The sequence below is a fragment of the Botryllus schlosseri genome, chromosome 5 (genome assembly GCF_051294905.1).
Source record: "Botryllus schlosseri isolate E-star chromosome 5, Bs_hap1, whole genome shotgun sequence".
Classification (NCBI taxonomy): Eukaryota; Metazoa; Chordata; class Ascidiacea; order Stolidobranchia; family Styelidae; genus Botryllus; species Botryllus schlosseri.
This window is the reverse complement of record NC_137240.1, coordinates 2,642,503-2,663,660: the sequence shown is the minus strand read 5'-3', so window position 1 is coordinate 2,663,660 and position 21,158 is coordinate 2,642,503. Positions and strand designations below refer to the sequence as shown.

The 21,158-nt window shown below is 39.5% G+C and overlaps 2 protein-coding genes and 1 long non-coding RNA gene across 3 annotated transcripts in view; 1 reads left to right on the top strand and 2 right to left on the bottom strand.

Annotated features, from left to right (window-relative positions):
• LOC145438659 (uncharacterized) overlaps positions 1–7,904 on the bottom strand; it is a 157,813-nt gene extending 149,909 nt beyond the window's left edge. The window contains exon 1 of the long non-coding RNA XR_013914988.1: positions 7,565–7,904. This is a non-coding gene — a long non-coding RNA (uncharacterized LOC145438659). The remainder of the gene's footprint in view (positions 1–7,564) is intronic.
• Positions 7,905–8,746: 842 nt separating this feature from the next.
• Positions 8,747–13,844, bottom strand: LOC145438655 (malonate--CoA ligase ACSF3, mitochondrial-like). The gene is made up of 4 exons (XM_080316009.1): positions 13,020–13,844; positions 12,173–12,328; positions 11,021–11,256; positions 8,747–10,234 (listed from the first exon to the last, which is right to left on the bottom strand). Exons 1-4 carry the CDS (start codon positions 13,626–13,628, stop codon positions 9,604–9,606), a joined length of 1,632 nt encoding a protein of 543 aa, XP_080172135.1. The 5' UTR covers positions 13,629–13,844; the 3' UTR covers positions 8,747–9,603.
• Positions 13,845–17,581: 3,737 nt separating this feature from the next.
• On the top strand, positions 17,582–19,021 carry LOC145439966 (uncharacterized). The gene is made up of 2 exons (XM_080317634.1): positions 17,582–17,766; positions 18,607–19,021. Exons 1-2 carry the CDS (start codon positions 17,582–17,584, stop codon positions 19,019–19,021), a joined length of 600 nt encoding a protein of 199 aa, XP_080173760.1.
• The last annotated feature ends 2,137 nt before the right edge of the window (positions 19,022–21,158 follow it).

Genomic DNA, 21,158 nt, shown 5'->3' with positions numbered 1-21,158 from the left:
CTTCAAGGCTAATGGAAACCAATACAGAAATTTATTTTCTTGACCACATTCACTAGATTAGAATTCCAACTATAGCTACACGCTTTTTCCGAATTATATTAGAATTACTGAATTCGCTAGAGAAATACAACAAAATTTGAGTTCAGTTTATATCAAATCTAAATTCAATCTCATTAGGACGAGAATGGCAAATCTCAGTACAAGCTTGGCTGAATTCGCACTATAATGTTTTTCAGTAAAACCAGAAAATAGATTAGAATTGATATTAGAGCATAGAAACATTTCTCAAATTAGATTAGAATTAGATTACTGCCATTTTGCTCTAATTAGTCTAATTGGACAACCAGAATTATATGCACTCATGTCAAAGAATACAATTTTGAGAACGCATGGCATCATGTTGGGAACTTACTCCAAGCAACAATCTTCCAGCTGCAAAAGACAGGCTATTTCCTCGGCTAATAGCAGGCCGAGTCTCCCTGACAAAAGCACAAGCAGCTACACAGGCTACACAGCAATTGGTTCAGGAAATGTAATATAAGTAGGGCATACAAATCGACCTCACGAATATCACCACTTGCCTACCACGTTGCTTGGATATAGTGCATTTTGCTGATCTTTTTTACATTCAAATACACAATAAGGAACTTTACGATCCTTACTACTACCGTAAACACACCGCTAAGCTATTATGCTCGGACAACACATACATGCATAAGTTTCATTATTTAAATCGACCAGTTATCCACTGTATAAGAGCTGTGTCGCAGAATTCAACCTGTTTACTAGCAACAAATTAAGTTTAAAACATTCCCCTGAAATTTGGGACTGCTCAAAACTGTCAATGTAACTAAAAGGCTGCCACCAGAGCTTTTCCAAATTAGATTAGAATTAGGCTTATAGCTACACAGTTTTTTCTAAATTTGATTAGAATTACTGAATTCGCGAAAAATTGGAAGTTGAACTCAAGCACGTTTCGTATCATGTCAGGGTTCAGTCACATAATCATAGGCCCCTAGTAAAATGTTTCAACGCCCGCTGTCTGCGATTTCAGATATTTGTATATTTCGATTGTCTGTTCAGTTCGACACGACATCAGCGCAACGAGACTATCAGCGCCGTCAATTAGCGAGTCCGTGATATCGCATAAATGCCAACTATTTACCATTAACCGATACGCGCGCGAATAATTGAATACGCAGTTTCGTCGGCGCCGACGAACAAGTGTTACAAATAAAAGTGCCAAAGTCTGTTGTGGAATTTGTTCTGTAACGGCGCAGACCTCAATTGATTCAGGCCTTTCTAATATTTCGATTAGCGCGAATCAACTACGCCAGTAGTCTGTTTGCGGATTCGAAGTTTGAGATGCACGTTGTCAGTCTTATATTAATATGACACAACAATCGCTACCGTACACAGAACGGCATTGTCTCTATACATTGGAGAGATAGCCGGCAGGCTCGCCGAACTGTCGCGTGCACCGGGCCAAGATTGATATCGTCACTAGCCTGAACTATCTAGTCTACAGCCGCCTAACGCATGCGATAACATCGCGGGTTTCATTACAGAACAGATTCCTCAACTAACTTGTGAAATAGTTCGTCGTCACCGAGTTGGCGTGTTTAATTGTTCATGCGCGTATTCGTGAATAGTTGGTAGGCCTATTCAAGCAAGATCGAGGAATCGCTCATTGACAGCACTGTCGGACTCGCTGTGTACGCATCAATATTATTATTAGGTATTATTATCGACATTTACGTATGTACTCAACCCTAATAAATTGATGCTACCATGGTTAACTTGAACCAATTTCAAACCCCTCCCTTTTTTCGGCTGGCCATCCATGTAAAAATAAAAGTCGGCGCCTATGCTCATAAGCTTGAGAATTGCAAATGTCTGCACGGCAAGCTTGGCTCGTTTCGCACTATATAGTCTTCTGTAGCATTTTCATAATCAGAAAATTAGAATTACCTGGTTGTCTAAATCTGCCCGCCACTGATAGCTAGTTTGTTAGTCATTTAAAAATACTAAAATGAACGGTTGACAATGTTTCAACCAACGCAGATCAAACACACAGGTCACAGCCTCTTTCTTGTCCGAGAGAGACCAATGCTCTAATCACTAGCTACAGCCTGATATAACAGTACTGGGATTGAACGATTCTGAGTAAATTATTTACCAAATTACCATCGATATTCTAGATCAATAAAATGTAGCGATACCATAGAAAGAAGTAAATTGTATTCTGTTTAGCAATCAAAGCAGATGGAAGCTGAAATATTGATTTATTTTGCATTGATACTGCAAGGATCAATTACGAGGGTATACTACTGATTAGCATTATAATATATAATTTAAGGCTCCCATGATCTATTTATTGATTCTTGGCGCATCTTAATTATGGGTTTGTCCATGTCAAATACACCTAATTCAGTTATGCCTGATCAATCAGTCAATCTGCGCTATGTCTGCTGCGTGATAGTGCTCAATCAGCTAAAAAAGATCATCTCATTCCAATTAATTACCGGTGTTGCCAGCCAACAACTGCTGCTGTTGAATGTTCTCTCTCCATTCTTGGCAAGCTACTTATTAAGGAGAGACACTTTCTACCCGATAATGTAGGAAGTATCTTTCGTTGCACGACAACAAATTTTAATTCTTTCTACCGTAATGAGTGATGTTATGGAATTCTTCATAGGTCCAGATTTCGTTAAAATAAAGTTTGTTCAGGCCAAACTACTTCGTAAGGACAGACAGTTCCAACCAAAAATTGTGAGAAAACACCTAAATTACGGTACATACGTGAGGGCAAAATTTAGAAGTAAAAAAATGTCCAAATTCTTACTTTTAGTTCAAAATCTTCCGTTTTTAGGTAAAAAAAATCGCTCTACTTGAAAGCAATGAAGCATTAAATTCTGAATCGTAAGCATTATATATTAGCAATTCGAATGAGACCCTTCATTATAATCTGGAATGTTAGGCTTATACCTTACTTCAAATTGTTCACGATCCATTTACAGCTATGTGTTTGTAAATTCAAGATCTTCCAAACATCCTTGATGGAAAAAATGAAAGGCTATAAAATTTTTCATCATGAAGCTACAAATCTAAATTCTGTGCTTAGAGCGGACTCTCGGAATACTTCTTTGGCATTGTGCTGTTATTTCAAACCAAATCTAAGTGAGGATGAACCTCACAATGGCGCGTAATGTGGATTCCAACATCGATGAAACTGCACATATTCAAACTTTTGAAGTCTGACGTCAGTTATGTTTTTCTATGCGGTCGCTATAATTCTTTAATTTGTTTTCTTGTCAAGTTGTCAAGTTTTCTTGTCGACATGGACTCATTACATGCAACAGTTTACGTGATTTCATCAATCAGGTATTAGAATTAGAGCGTAGAAACATCACAAATTAGATTAGAATTGGATTACCAGCGTTCCGCTCTAATTAGGATAATTAGAGAACTAGAATTATTATCAAATTGTCCAAGTCCGGTCTGAACCACGTGCTATATCCTGCATGCCTATTTTTCGATAAATCTGTATGTCACTTTTTAATAGTTAGAGCACGGCACAGGACTCTTTATTATATTCCATTTTGTTGCAATATTTTGTACGTCAAGCATTTCACCAAGTCGTTTTGACTCCTTTCATCATTTTCACTATCTTGTAACTCGTGTAAAATTCGGAACAGTGGTATTGGGAAAATAATAAGTGAAACGTATTTCTTGTTCTGTTAGTGAAATGAACATAATGAATTCGGTTTTGATAAAAAAAAAGTAATTACTACTGAGACGGATAAGGTAAGGATCCAACACTGAAAGTTCCGTCAGTTGAGTAGCCCTGGCCCATATCCCACAACACACGATCATTGAATTATGGCGGGTCATGAACATATCTATCATCCATCAACATAAACGTTAGGCTATTCGAGCAGAAATCTTAAAGCTGGGAACATATAACATCACAAAGAACATGCTACTGTAAGGTAATAGTAATAGGCTTTAAAGCGCTCGAAATCTGTGACCTGATATGATATTAATGCGACTCAACATCGTGATAAAACAACTTCGAAGCTTATGCTTATTGTTATTGATTGATTAGGTTACCTTGTTGCCTCATGAAGTATAAAACAGAATATTGATATTAAAATAAATCCGAATATTTTTGGCTAACAATAGCCAGTGGTGATGGTAATCGTCAGCATGTAGTTGAGAATTGAAAATAGCATTGTATATCAGCAAAGCAATCGATAAATCTTAAAAATATCCTAACTTAACTATACAAATCAAAACAACTCCAGCTGGACTCTTTACTCCGACTGTTGTCATTTTATGTGCGCTCTGCCTCTAGAGCGCCGGCCGTGGTTATACTGAGATATAAATGATATCACGTCTATGAATATGAATAATATATTAGATATCGCAGATACTGGATATACTGAACTGATATATAGCAGATATCAATGAAAACCGTATATATATAATGTCATATAAACATTATCTCGTATCACACATCGTTTATAACGTGTCTAGGGCGCATATATTACCTGTGAAAAGAATAACATCGAAGATGAATGTGACATCATCATCATCATCATCATTGGTTTAGTAGCAATTTTATCAGTTAAATACACCACAAAAAAGCGATACAATGAAAAGACAGGAAGATGTCGAAGCGACTCGGAGTAGTCTATGGAATCAGACACCCACCTTGGCCTAGGCGGTGTAAAGAGGAGGCTGAATGAAAGTAAAGAAGATCGGGCACTAGGTCGAGGTGGATGCCAGTTCAAGCGACGCCAACGTCGCCAACTGGTTGGTCGTTCGGCATCCCCCTATCTGTTCAATACATTGCACTGTGTGACGTGTGTGAAGCATTGTACATTGTGTTTGTGTCTAGGGCAGATGAAAGTATAATATGTCGATTGATTGATTGATTGATGGGGGTGATAGCGTAGTGGTGACGATAAGCGCCCAACCACCCAGGCCGCCCGAATACGATTCCGCGTTGGAGGTTATTCTGGGCTCTCTTCCTCCGCGTCACTATTCTTACGGCGACAAAAATGCCCCGAAAAGGACCCGATGAAAGAGCGCACCCACAAAGCATGAAAAGAGTACGCACGAAAGAGCCGCAAAAAAAAGAGACTAACATCGAAAAAGGAACTAATTAAGTCATCGGGCACTAGGCCGAGGTGGATGCCAGTTTAAGAGACCGCAACTGCAACAGCAACTGGTCGTTCGCCATCCTCCTATCTCTTCATTAAATCGCATTGTGTTCAGCAAGCATACAAATCCCTCAACATATTAACAGTTCCTAAAATGTGCTCTTTAGAAATTGCAAAGTTGATGCATAGATAGCCTCTACCATATGGGCAATACTTGTTATTATATAGCTAGATTGACAGCAGTGACATGCCAAATCATTAATTATAGATATACATATATGGGTTATACGTAATTGGTATTACATGTTGGCCTATATATGACTGTCTGTATAATGTATGAGGTGACCAGCTGACTTGAAGACCTAATGGTCGTATCGCTGGCCACCATTTCACAGCATGTCTTTCTTACACCTGGAAATAAATTTCTGTCTGTCTGTCTGTCTGTGTGTTTCTTATTTACATGAAAATATAATCCGACGATTGTTGATTGATTGATGAAGCATTTCTGTGTCCATTCAGTGTGCTGCTATCAGGTTTGGAGAGAAAGTATGGGATAATTTGAACCAGAGATATCTAGATTTATCCAAATATCAGCTCCACAGCATGTCCGGATACATACGGTACGCAGACATCAGATCTGAACTCAGACGGACTACGACTATTGAGTAGGGCTGGGCACAATGATTCGAGTACTCGAATCTGAATCGAGTAATTATTTTAATGATTCGAGTCGAGTAGTAAAAGACGATTTTTTCGAGTAATGAAATTATACGCTCCTCGCAACTGAAAGTTATTTTATCAACGAGAGCTATTGTTTGGATGGTATTTTCCACTGTGGGAGCCTTGAAACCTTGATTAGGCGTATCGCAGCATAAAAAAACATATAATACAAAGCTACAACCGTTACTGGAAAAGCATTTCTGAAGTCATGACCCTCCTACAACATTGTAACTAAGTGCAATGGAATCGGTAGGGTCGAAGAAATACCAAAAGTATCTTTAAATTGCTAGATAACAGGCATTATATTCTTTGTGGTGGCACAAAAGGTACATATTGGAACCTTGACATATAACATTTTGTTGTGACGTCATAATGAGTGATACTCGATTACTCGACTCGACGCATATTACGTGATTCAGAATCGAATCACTCAGGTACTCGATTTTGCCCAGCCCTACTATTGAGCAATCAAAATAGAAGCAGATTCTACCGAATGAGATTATCGGGCCATGATCTGACACATCGTCCTCTCCTATCGCCACTTCATTTTGATTGATTAACCTTTTTATGTTATCTTCTGTATATACTTTTCGTTCACTGCGCAATTAGCATTCCTCTTTTGTACGTGTTCTAAGCCGAGGTGGATATAATCTAATTATCAGACTGCACACTCCAAGCCGTTCGACACCTTCATATCTTTTCATTTTATCACAATGTTGTGTGTTTTAGTATATATATCATTGTTTTGAACTGATGAAGATATTATCAAAACGAATCAACATCCTACAGCAGGGGTTCTCAACTTCCCTCGTATAACGGGCCGCATTTTCACACTAAAAGACGCTGCGGGCCGCAGAACATTATCGCCATGTATTTGTAGGCTACTATTAAATTTATGCCTATTTATCAGTCTTATTCGGGCATTTGGTACATTTCTATGTATTCTAAAGCTTTAATGGAGAGCGTTCGTAAGTTTGCAGTTGCTTTTTTGTGAGAATATGCAGTTGCTGTTTTTTGTGAGAATATGGATCATCAAGTGGCGCAAGTAAATCCCTTCATGGAGCGTACATTCCATCCGTTGCCATGTCGGTATAGTATATGCACCCTTCAAACCCTTCCACCACCAGAGAACCAAACTCTCTGTGTCAATGCGTGAGCGAGCAATTATAAAATTACGGTGACTTTTTCGTTACTGAGGTCATTATCACTTTGATCTAAGTGATATGAGAAGAATTGAGACATTAGGGGTCATTTCTGAGCAAATCAATCGACTCTTCTCTTTTCCTTCCATGGCAGGAGCCCTACACCAAAAAGTTACAGAAGTCAGCTTTGTCAAATTGATGCCCTGGTCCCCTTCCCACGTTTGCCCCGTCAGCATTTCCTCTGGAAATATGCCCATGCCCACTCTGATAAAAATCACTTGGATAATTAGCTATGCAATGTGTGTGCATTGTGTGCATCGCTGGATAGGTCCAATGCTAGGCTAAAGTAGTCTACGCGGCAACGTGTTACAGAACGTGCGATAAAAGATTGACTGAGATCGCTGTTACTCTTCTGGTGAGTGTTGAATCAGACAACTGTAGCTTCGAAATTTGTCAGGTGATGTAGGACTTGCTGCTAAGTTCCGGAAACAGCGAATATTCGCACAGTGCGTTAAAGTTTCATTGAAGTCATACCTTCTCTAGCAGATTCTTGGGTTTAGCGATATTCCAAGCAGTTTTGAACAATGCGTCCGTCACGTCGTCGGCAATTTTAAAAATGATTCGAAATATGGATTGCTGGGCTTGAAACCAAGCTAGCAACGTTTGATATGTATAACTCCAGATGAAACTATCGTGCTATCATTTCAAGCTTCTAGGCTTTGTTACAACAACCGTTCTTCGATAAATGTGACACATCGGTCTTCCATAACAATACAGGGCCAGCAGTGATTATATCGAAAGATGCCGCGGGCCGCAAAAGAATCGTCTGCGGGCCGCATGCGGCCCGCGGGCCGCGGGTTGAGAACCCCTGTCCTACAGTATATGTTTGGCTCGATTTAGGTGCAGCTTTCAGCTCCGGACCATGTTTGACCAAAATGGAGCGCGGATATCTGCTCTACCAGACCACTTCCACGTAATCCAAATCAACAAATACTAGAACGAAATATGATACTATCTGATGTGAACACGGTACTCTCAATTCCAGGTTAATCTTAGAAATAATAGTGTGCCCCTCCATCGAAAGGTGCGGAACGCTGCAGTTAGAGCAATGCTCGTCAGGAGTTACGTATATACCAGCTCACCATTCTGAACACGCAGATACGTGTGTTAAGCAAGATGGGGTGCCTGTTTCAACGTTCTATCAAGAGGTGGTCTAAGTAGTCAAGAAAGCTACTCAGGTAGAAGTAGCAACGAAAACATCTACTCAAGTACGAGTAGTAGAAGTACTTCTTCCATAAGCAACCAAAACTACTTGAAGTAGAATTGACTGACTTTAAATCTACTCAAGTAAGTAAGCAGTTGTGAAAACGATCTTAATTCGTTCGCATGGATTGTCAAAAGCTGCAAATTGAGCTACGCGAAAGGTGCAGAGCTTGATTCATATTGATGTATACAGGCAGGTTTCCAATTTTCGATGGCATAAGCATTCGTCCACATCATGGGATGAAAATACTATAGTATTGATATGGAAATGCGATACTAAGCCTCTGTTCACTCGAACAGCCCGTTTTAGAAAATATCATGGTATGGCACCACCCCCATACTATAAGGCCCGTAGTTTAGTCGAAGAGCAATACGGAGAAGTTGTATAGGATACGGTGTGAACACTTTGCACGATTAGTAAACGTTGATAAAAAATATGCTGGATCGTAAAAATGCCATATTGTGTAGCTTTATTTCCGGAAATTAAAGGCATTAGCCTACTACACTTTCTTCTATACTTCAACATGTATGTTCTCGAGACAAAAGAAGTGAAACTAATCAGAACTCAAAGAATGATACTGGGAATTGAAACAGAAATATAAATACGTCTAAAAGCGGAAAATGTATTTCGTGTATTTAGTCCAGAAATCGTTCAAAGGTGGTATGCTAAAACAGGTCTGAATCTAAAAAAAAGCCTGAGTCCACTTTTCCAGATTGGGACACGCCATGGACTGCTAGATTACGATATGATAAGTAAATGCTAGAATACGAAACACCAGTTTCAAACGTTATGATGGGCCATATATACTGTGATGAAACATTTCACATGGGCGACAATGCGGTGTGAACGGAACCACGCAACCTGCTACCTAAATCATATTCACCGATACTTTCGTGAAATCATACTGGTCAGTCCATATCCACTGTGCGCGACGGAAATTCTGGGCTTTACTCAACTTTTATGAAAATTAAATGTTGATACTCCGTGAAAATAGCTCCGAAATTCATCAGGCTATCTTCCTGATGGGAGGATTAAACTACTTCTACTTGACAAACTGAAAATAGCGAAAAGTAGATCACAAAATATTATGAAGTAGAAGTGACAGGAAATTTGATTTACTTGAGTGAGTACCCAAGTAGCGGAAAACTACTTGAGTACTTCAAAAAAGTAGTAGTACTTCGTTACTGACCACCTCTGGTTCTATCACATATCAAAATTTCCACCAGCAACACGCACCCATGAAAACTACATATACCATGAAAAAATATCCATATTTCTTTCGAATTACTGCAGATCACACACGGGTCAATCAGAATACAGACACTAGAGTTCGTTTATTGACTTTGCCCATTGCATTTTTCGGAATCTCGTCGACAATCTTAAGAACGGTAGGCACAGAGTAGCGGGGCATTCCCAGTTCACAGTGAGCCTTAACATCGTCGAGACTCAACGGTTTCGCTGGGTTTTTGAGACGCACCACGGCCGCAACTCTTTCACCCCAGACACTATCCGGGACTCCAAGCACGGCTACTTCAGAAATATTGTCATGTTCTAATAAATATTGCTCTATCTTGAGAGCGCCTATTTTATATCCCCCGCTCTGAATAATATCGACTGAAGTTCGGCCGACTATACGGTAGCTATCATTTTCAACGGTAGCAGTGTCGCCCGTCTTAAACCATCCGTCCTCAGTGAAGCTGTTTGTGGTTGCGCGTTCGTTGTCCCAATACTCGTCAAAAATAGGGCCTTTGATGAGCAGCTCGCCCTGTTCGCCCGGAAAGTGTTCCGTGATTCCGGCAGAATCGCCAGAAGATGCTGTTTGATTTTTGGCGTTTATAATTTTAGAGCTGACTCCGGGAAAGGGCTTCCCTACACTGCCTCGGTGGCGTTTGCCGTGGTATGGATTAGTGAGTGCCATGCCTATTTCCGTCATGCCGTACCTGTAGATATGATCACTCAATCAGAGATGGTTACAGCGGTACTCAAATAGTAGTAACATCAAAATTACTACTTAGTTACAAGTAGATAAAGCAATTTCCGTAACATGTCAAAATTACCTTTAAGTGGAATGTGAAAATAACAAATTTAGTAGCCTACTTGATCTGTTTCCACAAGTAGATTTGGTGAAGACATCATATAATTTTAGTAGATGGCTACTTTCAAAATTACGGAGTGCATCTTTAAGACTAACGCTAAATAACTAATGTCACTATAAATTTGTACAATTTTTGTAAATACACTCAGTCACTGTGGTACAGGGCTATTTTGCCTGGTCCTTGTGACAAATTCACTGGTACACATGATGGGAATATGTCCCAAAACTTCTCTCTACTTAACAAAATCCAAAATGTAAAGTATGTAGTTCGGTTACAAAACTGTCAAGAAGAAGTAGTAAAAAACATGACCATGACCACTTGAGCAAGTTAGCAAAACCTGCAATCAATATCTAATTAGACCTTTCAATACGTATTTCCTAAGAATTATGATATTAACGATACAGCCAATATATGCCATAAGCAAATGGCTTACTATTTGGGATTCACATTGGATTAACTAATAGTTTGATTATTTGATTATTGTATCCCAATAATGCGATGACTTCAATTCGGAAATAGATGATTGATAAAAATATTCGGGTACATTTCAATGTGAATACATTATTCAATTGTATATTGAAGTTCTGTACCTCCAAGAAGCTCTGTAACTGATAAAATGTATGAACTCACCTCTCCAGAAGCGCATGCGAAGTCAATTCTTCCCATTTCTGAAATATCGGCGACGGCAGAGCAGAAGAACCCGACACCATGAGTCTCATTTTTCCGCACCTTTCTCGAATCACGCTTGACATTTCGCTGAGGTTGTTCTCCTGGTATTCCAGCAATTTTGCGTAAATCGTCGGAACAGCCATGAACACAGACACATCCGGGCACGATTCGACTTTGCCAAGAAAATGATTCCAAACCTGCAGATTTAGGAAGCAGAGTGTAATGATCTACGCCACAAACTTGGACAATTACAAGACTTTCCGCTCTTCCAAATTAGATTAGGATTAGAATTATGGCATAGAATAGGTTCACAAATTAAATTAGAATTAGATTTCAGGCGTTTCGCTTTAATCAGTCTAATTATACAACAAGAATTGTCTTGAAATTACCATGTCTCTCTTCAACTTACTCTGCAGTGTAGCCTACACCAGACTCAGACAACTTGACGATTCTAGCTGTCTAATTAGAGTAATTAGAGTGAAATGGCAGTAATCTAATTGTAATTTAATTTGAGAAATATTTCCAAGCTCTAATAATATTTCCAATCCAAGTTTCAGTTTTCCTGAAAATGCTACAGAACTGCATAGGAAAAAACTAGCCCAGATTTCTGCAGATATATTTGCCATTCACATGAAAATGATTTTTGTTGCATTCAATTTAATTTCAAAGTTTTTGGGAATTTAGTTACGGTATTCTAATTCTAATCTACTTTGGAAAAACCGTTTAGCAATGATTATTGAATTGAATTGAATTGAATGACTATTGATATTGAAATGAACCCGAATATTTTCGGCTGACACTCGTCAGGGGTGATCGTCAGCAACTAGTAGAGAATCGGAAAGAACATTGTATATCAACAATTGTATCACAAATAAATCGATATACAATGTTCTTTCCAATTCTCTACTAGTTGCTGACGATCACCCCTGACGAGTGTCAGCCGAAAATATTCGGGTTCATTTCAATATGAATATACTATTCAATTGTATATTGAAGTTCTGTACCTCCAAGAAGCTCTCAGCAATAATTCTAGTTGAAATCTAGTTTGGAAATGCTGAAAATTGTGTTAAAATATGGACAGCAAGGAGTTTCTAATCCCCTCATCTGCGTTACCTGATCAGCACTGAATTTGTTCATCATGACAACGGTCGCACCGATAGAGAGGGGGCAAAAGAGAGCATTAACGACCCCGTGTACATGATGCAACGGGAGGACGTGTAAAAGGGTGTCGTCGCTCTGCCATTTCCATGCTTGCACCATTGTATCAACCTGAACAAAACGATATCAATGGTTTTCCATTGGTGCGTGAAAGCTGGACAATATGATCATTAGGGCTGGGCAAAATCGAGTACCAGAGTGATTCGATTCTGAACAAATTTTCAAATATCTCTCATTACGACGGCTCAACATTTAACAGTATGAATGATGTGTACCTTTTATGAGACCACAAAGAATATAATACCAGTTCTACTGACATCAGAGTACATGATATTTAGTATCTTTTGAACACATATATTTCATTTCACTTCACAGATATTTCATTTCCACTAACATGCGTATAGCTTTGTACTATGTTTCATATGCTATCTTATCCTATTGAGGTTTACAGTATTCCACTGAAAATTGTAATCGAAACTATGATTTTCTATGATAAATTCACTCTTAGTTTCAATACCCGAAATATCATATTTCACTACTCCACTCAAATTATTAGAATTTATACTAGATTCAGATTCGAGTACTCAAACCATTGTGATCATGTGGATTTTAGTTAGAGTTGGGGTTAGGAGGATTAGGGTGGATTTAATTTTGGGGTTAGGGTTAGTTTTAGGGTTATAAAGTCATATGCTCAAGTGTTGTATGCTAAAGTGTGAAATGCCAAAATCTCGATAAACCAGCTTCTTTAAACGCAGTTTCAGGGCTATGGTATTTTGTGAATATTGAAGTAAGCGTGTCAAACCTGGGATTTCAATGCTGAATGGCTCCATAGTACCCCCTTCGGTGGCCCGGTAGTTCCACTGGTGTATATAATGAGTGCCCGATCTCGAAATGGGTTTCCGACATTGAAATCGCTATGGACACATTCCATATCAGTAGTAATGTTCAACAGTTCAGCACCGGTCGGTTTAACGAGCTCTTCCATCATATCGAAATGCGCCGGCGTTGTGACCACTATCTTTGGTCTAGCATTCTCTAATACGTAAGCCAGTTCTTTGGCTGGATGTGTTTTACACAAAGGAACACTTATACCTCCGGTGAGCCACGCAGCCCAGTTAGATACGACATAAGTTGAGTCGTTTGGAGTTAAAAATGCAATGCGTTCACCCTCGAGGTTCTTACTGGCGATCGTCATTTGCTTTGAAAGTTCCAGTGATTTTGAAGCTAGCTCCTCATAAGTATGAGCTCCGTTTTCGTCTACAATTGCTACTTTGTCGCCGATATAGAAACACTTTTGTAGCAACGGGGGGAGAATTGAATTGGCCTGAAAGTGACGGAATCTTTTGCTTGAAAATGCAGTTGTATAACTGGTCATTTGTCGGCGACTCCATCGTGAATAGCAACGCAACATATTTCGACCTTTTTGTACACATATCAATAACACAAAATGCTAATATTCTCAACAGTACTTCATCGCTTTTTGCAAAACCTCTGGATCTTTTTACAACAGCAGCTGAGCAGCAGCAGCCAGCAGCATTCAGATGTTGCGCAATATGTGTTTATCCGTGCACTGATGCATTACATTACGAGGTACAATAAATAAATACCATCGATCTCCACGAATCAAAATACAAGTTGCTACAATATAACAATAATCTTCGAGTTATATTTTTCATCGGAACAAGCCTTCTTCCGAACTTTTCACAGTTCCGCGATAACTTGTGGTGTTTTGAACCGGCTGACACACCGATAAAACGAACATCGCGTTTCAGCATAGCCTTTATAAGCTATAAAGCTATAAAGCTATAAAGCTTATAAAGGCTATGGTTTCAGCATACGACTATTCATTAAGTTTTCAAGCCCAATTCAAGCGTTTATAACGCCCGTGACCGGACTCTATAGCAGATCGCAGTCGAGACACTGTATTAATGATGTCGTGAGTGATAACATACGTCAAAAATTATCGGTTGCGGTAATTGGAATATAGTACATACAATACTACTCATGAATTATGATTGCTCTGGTTTTCTGCACGCCGGCGTATCAGACCAGCGCAGATCAGATCACCTAGCTTGTTGCGTTCGCAAATTGCTACTGGCTAGGGTTACCATATTTTGGAGCCGGGAATGGAGGACACTTTTTCAAAATTAGAATACCGGAGGGAAATCCTCAAAAAATGGTAAATTTCTCCCACTTCGAGGTCAACTTTCTCGCTCAGCGCCCAAAATACAGTTTTTTCCTCGACATTATGAGGTGGTTGACTAAAAAAAGAAGTCGACCTTCCTTCCGGCTCCGCTCCCGAAATACTCGCCGGAGCGTTAGTTCGGTGCTGTTTTAAGGTATCTCAGTCGAATTTTGCCCTACGTTTACCCAAAATTCTCAAAAAAGAGGACACAATCTCAAAAAGGAGGACATTTTCAAAAACCCGAATAAGGAGGATAAGTCCTCCTTTAAGGAGGACGTATGGTAACCCTACTATTGGCCCATATATTGACATGAAAAAATCCCCAGATCTCTCAGTTGAATGTATTCATTCCGTCAGCAGCAATTAATACAGAAAAGCAGTAACGAACATAACATAACATAACATGGAAAAAAACGAAAAAAACGATATACCAGCAAAATACGGCTATGCCAATCAGACTTACTGAAAAACAGCGATCTCAGTAAAATCCATGAACAATCGAAAAGTAAGTTTGAAGTAAGTCACATTTCCACGCAAATCACACGTTTCAAAACATCACAAGACTGCGATACAATGAAAAGATAGGAAGGTTTCGAAACAACTAGGAGTAGCCTTTAAGATCAGACAACCACCTTAGCCTAGGCGAAGTAAATTGGAGGCATGCACACTGAATGAAAAGTAATGCAGAGAATATAGGACGCAGGCGACAAAATGAGGTGGCATTTGGCGGAGGGCGAGGTCGATGTTAGGCCGTGGTCCGGTAATCCTGAAGGCTGGCTAGTATTCCATCGCAGAAACGACCAAGTCGGTACGGCAGAGGTAGGCCTATACTTTAAATGGACAGATACTACTACTGTCTAGCGCAGTGGTCGGGAACCTATGGCTCGCGAGAACCTATGGCTCTTTTGGGTATAAGATATGGCTCTTTGACAAATATTTATTTTTGTGCTGAATTGATCAATATTGCAGCGATTTGTTGGTATATTTTCAAAATGGCCAGTATAATTATTCTCGTGGCAGTATAAACATGTCTTTGAGAGGTAAAGACAATGTCGTCTTCAGGTTTAGGGGCCCAGACCCCCTCTTTTCAAAATCATCAAATTTGAGTTACTGTCACGCCGGCGGCCAGTATCACTTTCGAATTCTATTCACTCGACTCGATACGTTAATTAATCAAAGAGCATAGCATAGCCTACATGGCGACGCCCATTTCAAAACGCAGTTTTCAAATATGCATCGTCTTCCTCATCTACGCCGCGAAATGAACTGATGTGGATGTCACATTGTCACAATTACAAACTCGAATTACAAACAACGTCAGAGCTATTCACGTTCTTGATTGGTAAGTATAGCTCTGTGAAGTACAGGCGAAAAAATGTAGGCGTGTAGCGCAGCGTTATGTTACCGCCGAGAGAATCGAGAAGTCGATAAGTATTTAGCTTTTCAGAATCAGTGTGACAGTCATATTCGATTAATATCAGTTATAATAAATTCTACGCTACTTACGATAAATTACGTTATCAATGGTGATGGCTTAGCCCGTCTTATGCGCAGAGGTGGTCAGTAACGAAGTACTTCTACTTTTTTGAAGTACTCAAGTAGTTTCCCTCTACTTCTGGTACTTACTCAAGTAGATCTGATTTTCGCTACGTCTACTTCTACTTCGTAAATTTTTTTGATCTACTTACTTACTTTTCGCTATTTTCAGTTTGTCAAGTAGAAGTAGTTTAATCCTTTAATCAGCAAGATAGCCAGAGGAATTTCGGGGCTGTTTTTACGGAGTATCAACATTTAATTTTCATGAAAGTTGAGTAAAGCGAAAGATTTTCGTCGCGCTTCGCGCTCAGTGGATACGGAGTAGTCAGTGTGATTTCACGAAAGTATCGGTGAATATAATTTGGGTAGCGGGTTGGCGTGGTTCCTTTCACACCGCATTGTCGCCCTTTGCCCATATGGAATATTTTTCACCACAGTATATATGGCTCATCATAACGTTTGAAACTGATCTTTCGCAATCTAGCATTTACTTATCATATCGTAATCTAGCAGTCATGGCGTGTCCTAATCTGGAAAAGTGAACTCAGACTTTTTTAGTTTTAGAGCTGTTTTAGCATACCACCTTTAAAACTTTCTGTCTTTAGACATGAAATACATATTCCGCTTTAAGAAGTAGTATTTACATTTCACTTTCAATTCCCAGTATCATATACTTTGATCTCTAATAATATCAGTTCTTTTGTCTCGATAACATATATGTTACAGTATAAAAGCAAGTGTAGTAATGCCTTTAATTTCCGGTCTACTTACTTACTTTTCGCTATTTTCAGTTTGTCAAGTAGAAGTAGTTTAATCCTTTAATCAGCAAGATAGCCAGAGGAATTTCGGGGCTGTTTTCACGGAGTATCAACATTTAATTTTCATGAAAGTTGAGTAAAGCCAACAATATGACATTTTCACGATCCACCATATTTTTATTCACGTTTAATAATCGCGCAAAGTGTTCACACCGTATCCTATACAACTTCTCCTTATTGCTCTTCGACTACAGCACGGGCCTTATAATATGAGGGAGGGCGCCATACCATGATATTTTCTAAAACGGGCTGTTCGATTAAACAGAGGATTAGTATCGCATTTCCATATCAATACTATCATTTTTATCCCATGATGCGAGCGAATGCTTATGCTTATGCTGTCGAAAATTGAATACCTCCTGGTATGCATCAATATGAATCAAGCTCGGCACCTTTCGCATTGCTCTATTTGCACCTTTTGACAATCCATGTGAACGAATTACGTTCGTTTTCACAACTACTTACTTACTTGAGTAGATTTAAAGTCAGTCAATTCTACTTCTACTTCAAGTAGTTTTAGGTTGCTTATGGAAAAAGTACTTCTACTCGTACTTGAGTAGATTTTTTGTTCGCTACTTCTACTTCTACTTGAGTAGCTTTCTTGACTACTTTGACCACCTCTGCGTTATGCGTTACCTCTCTTTGCGAGCTTTATTTTCGTTCAATAAATACCAGTTTTTACATGAAAATCTGGCGCACACGAGGAATCCCATGTAGTGTGTTCGAATTAGTGCTATGATGACGTCACGAATTTTCAATTGTGACGTAGCAGTTGATTGGCATGTATGGCTCTTTTGGAGTTGAGATGGGAAAAATAGGGCTAATATGGCTCTTCGGACAACAAAGTTTCCCAACCACTGGTCTGGCGGAAGATACGCGGTGCCTAACAGGCATACTCTTCAGGGAATCGGAAGTCTGCTCAAGATGTCTAACGCCCTGAAGAGAATTCTATCCTCAATATTCCGTTTCTCGCAGGTCTTGCTTCAAATCGGGAAGGCATATTTCGCAAAGTGCGTCTTATTGCTTCAAATCGACAAAGTATATTTCGCATCGCGCTTTTCATGTATCAAGTCGGTAAGGTATATTTCACCTTGCGCGTATCTTGCATCAAGTCGGGAAAGTATATATTCCGCATAGAGAGTCGTGCCTTAGTCGGAAAGGTATATGCGCGTATTTCGCATGTCGCGTCTTGCTTCAAATCGGGATAATATATTTCGTATAAGAGCGTCTTTGCTTCAAATCGGGAAGGTATATTTCCTATCACAAATATTGCTTCAAATCGGCAAAGTATATCTTGCATAGCGCGTCTTGATTCAAATCGGAAAAGTATATTTCGCATAGCGCGTCTTGCTTCAAATAGGGAACGTATATTTTTGATCGCATATCTTGCTTCAAATCGGCATGTTTATTTTCGCAATAAATTCGTCGTGTATGAATAAAAACATGAAACGGTGTAGTATTGTACCGAAAAAACTCGCATATGCTAGCAAGCAAGACCCATTTCAAATATTAATGAAGTTTTTTTCAAAATTAATAAAAATCATGGCACACCTGAGAATCTGTGGCGGCACACTAATGTGCCGTGGCACCTGGTTTGGTAATCACTGGATTGTAGACTACTAACCCAGTAACCGTAGGTTAGTAATCTATAGTCTGATACAGTCTTAATGGTAAGCATAACAAAGATATTCTCAATCTTTCATAAATTCTCTCGACAGATAGATCCGTACGTTCCTATACTTTGGCTTAAAAGCAACTGAAAAAATGCAACTAAAAAGGCAACTCGTCCGAGAAACAAGAGAGAGTTCACCTTTGATGGCGTGGAATCGGCTGCAGTTCGAGTGTCGCAGGATCGCCCGGGAAATACAATCGAGTCCAGATATTTTACAAGCAAGACCTCTTGACTACTCGAATATATACGTCTGGAAAGCAATATTGCGCGGACCAACGGAAACGCCGTATGAAGGAGGAAGGTTCCAGCTGCGAATCGAATTTCCAATGGAATATCCAATCAAGCCCCCGAAAATCAAATTCGAAACAAAGGTCTGTCATCCAAATATAAGTCGGGATGGGGCGATTTGCATAACTGACAATGAGTGGTCGCCAGTTTCGACCGTAGATATGGTTTTACTGTCAATTTCATCATTGCTAGCTTCACCGAATCCAGACGACCCAATGGATGCGGAAAGCGCTCGAATGTACCAAGAGGATTACACTAATTATGAAAATATGGCGAGGAATTGGACCGATTCGTATGCCAAATGAATCTTGCGACATCGTTTTTGGAGAAATCACCATCATCATTATCATTATCATTTTAATAAAATTTTTATCAGATCAATACACCACAAGAATGCGATATCATGTCAAAATAGAAGGGTACCGAAACGATTTGGAGAAGATAAACCTTTCAAATGTCGATAAAAGTTGGCACATCTCTATGCTCCCTTTGTTTTAGTCGTGATGTGATGTTGACGCTTCCTGTGCGATGTGTTGAATACATGAGATATAACCGTAAACGCGGACGTTTGGTTTTGGTTCATTATTTTTAAATCACCATTCTGGTTTCTCTAGCGGCCGGGGATCTTTTGAGTCAGAAGTTATGCAGCAACGCAACAGCAACGAGTCATATTCTTTGTTACTGTCATGTTCTATATGAAACTCATATACAACGGTTTAGCATTGGCGGTTCGCCTCTGAATAACTGGTTGTATTTTCCCAGAAGGCTCAGAAATGAGTGTGCACTTTATGTCTCTCCAAGATTTGGTGTCAATTCACCGTCTTGTCCCTAATATGTCGACTAGAATGAAAACACATGTTCTACGTTCCGTATGTTCTATGCCTCTGTTCGACAATTTTTGAGGGACTATTCACGTGAAAGCATTATTTCTTACTGCTACTCGAAATTTCTGTTAGAAATGCGCTGCATGACGTTTGTCCATATACTCGGATTTGCTTCGCGAGTCGTTCGTTTGACCCCCCTGGCCTAAAACATGTAAATAAGAGGCATGCAATACACTGGATTTAAGAATGAATAATATAAGTGGCGACGAAAATAAATGCGGAATGTGTCGGTTAGGCGAGGTTGGTATGCCAGATTGTGGTCCTTTTTTCATGAGGGCTCAATAGCAGGGTAGAAAACTGGATTGCAAATAAACGTAGCACAACGTATCAATAGGCACGAACCAAATATTTTTTATCGTGCGGCTGCGTTGAATTAATTATACATTAGGGTTACCATATTTCTGTAACCCAAATTCCGGACACTCTTCAGCGCCCACTAGTGGATTTCAAAATGAGTTATGACGTCACACTAGCAAAGCTTTCCTCATAGACCAGAGGTGGTCACGATCCGGTTCAGAAGTATGTGGCTGTGTGTTGTGCAACCTGGACCGAAAGCACATGTTTTCAGCCCCTTCCCGCCCAAATAAACATTGATTTTGAGCCCATACTATAAGGTAATCGATGCAACTTCTGGGGGGGGGGGGGGGGTGCTTGTTATATGAATCTGCTTTATATATACATCTGGTCGTTAAATTATTTGAATGAATTCTGTTAATAATATTGGTATTTCCATATATTAATAGATACTACTCTCCCCCCACATGATCAGAGTTAGCGGTAGAGCTAGTGGAGGATGATGAGTTCGAAAATACAGGGAGCGTAATTGCACGTCGCTAAGTCATATGTTCATGTCCTACCGATATGATTGTTAATCAGCCTTATGCCGGTGCGCACCGCGTATCTTTATCAACACCCCACATCCAGTACTTTCCAACCTTTTATGGTCATGACTCCACCTCCAATTTGGAAATGTTCCGTGGCCCAGATCAAAATTTGACGAGCTGATTACTAAAAGAAGTCAGCACCATTGACAAGACTTACTCATGGACTATTTTGGAAGCTGATTACGTCCAACATATTCGCAAACCCCATAATAAAGGTGAACGACCCCCCCTCCCGTATGGAACCACTATCTTTGAATAAAGCATTTAAACGACCTTATAACGATCTCTAGGAACATAGCGTTCACCTGTAAGTGCGATTACAATTAGGCTAATTCCAGTAAACAAAGGTTGTTTTTATTTATATTTTATTGCAGTTTTGCGAGGGCGGTAGTCTCCATACTAATAAATGTGATAGTAAATCGCGCGAAGATAAATATCATGCAGTAGCATAAATATTCCTAAAAAAGATATTGTTTTTATGCTGATTTAAGAAAAAAAAATATGAGCCTACGTCAAGTCTTCAAAATTCCGGACATTTGGCATATTTTAGAAATTCCTCCCGGACGCTAGTTTGAACAGTGAAATTCCGGACATGTCCGGGAAATTCCGGACGTATGGCAACCCTATTATACATGCGGAGCGAAAGTCAATGACGATTGCTACCGGAATGTCTC

Excerpts from the sequence above, each read along its gene's own strand:
- LOC145439966 (XM_080317634.1), top strand. The coding sequence starts at position 17,582 with ATGGCTCTTCGGACAACAAAGTTTCCCAACCACTGGTCTGGCGGAAGA. Across the intron at positions 17,767-18,606 it reads GGGAAGGCATATTTCGCAAA|GATCGCCCGGGAAATACAAT; the intron begins GTGCGTCTTATT and ends CGAGTGTCGCAG.
- LOC145438655 (XM_080316009.1), bottom strand. The coding sequence starts at position 13,628 with ATGTTGCGTTGCTATTCACGATGGAGTCGCCGACAAATGACCAGTTAT. Across the intron at positions 12,329-13,019 it reads ATTCAGCATTGAAATCCCAG|GTTGATACAATGGTGCAAGC; the intron begins GTTTGACACGCT and ends CGTTTTGTTCAG. Across the intron at positions 11,257-12,172 it reads ACAAATTCAGTGCTGATCAG|GTTTGGAATCATTTTCTTGG; the intron begins GTAACGCAGATG and ends CTAAATCTGCAG.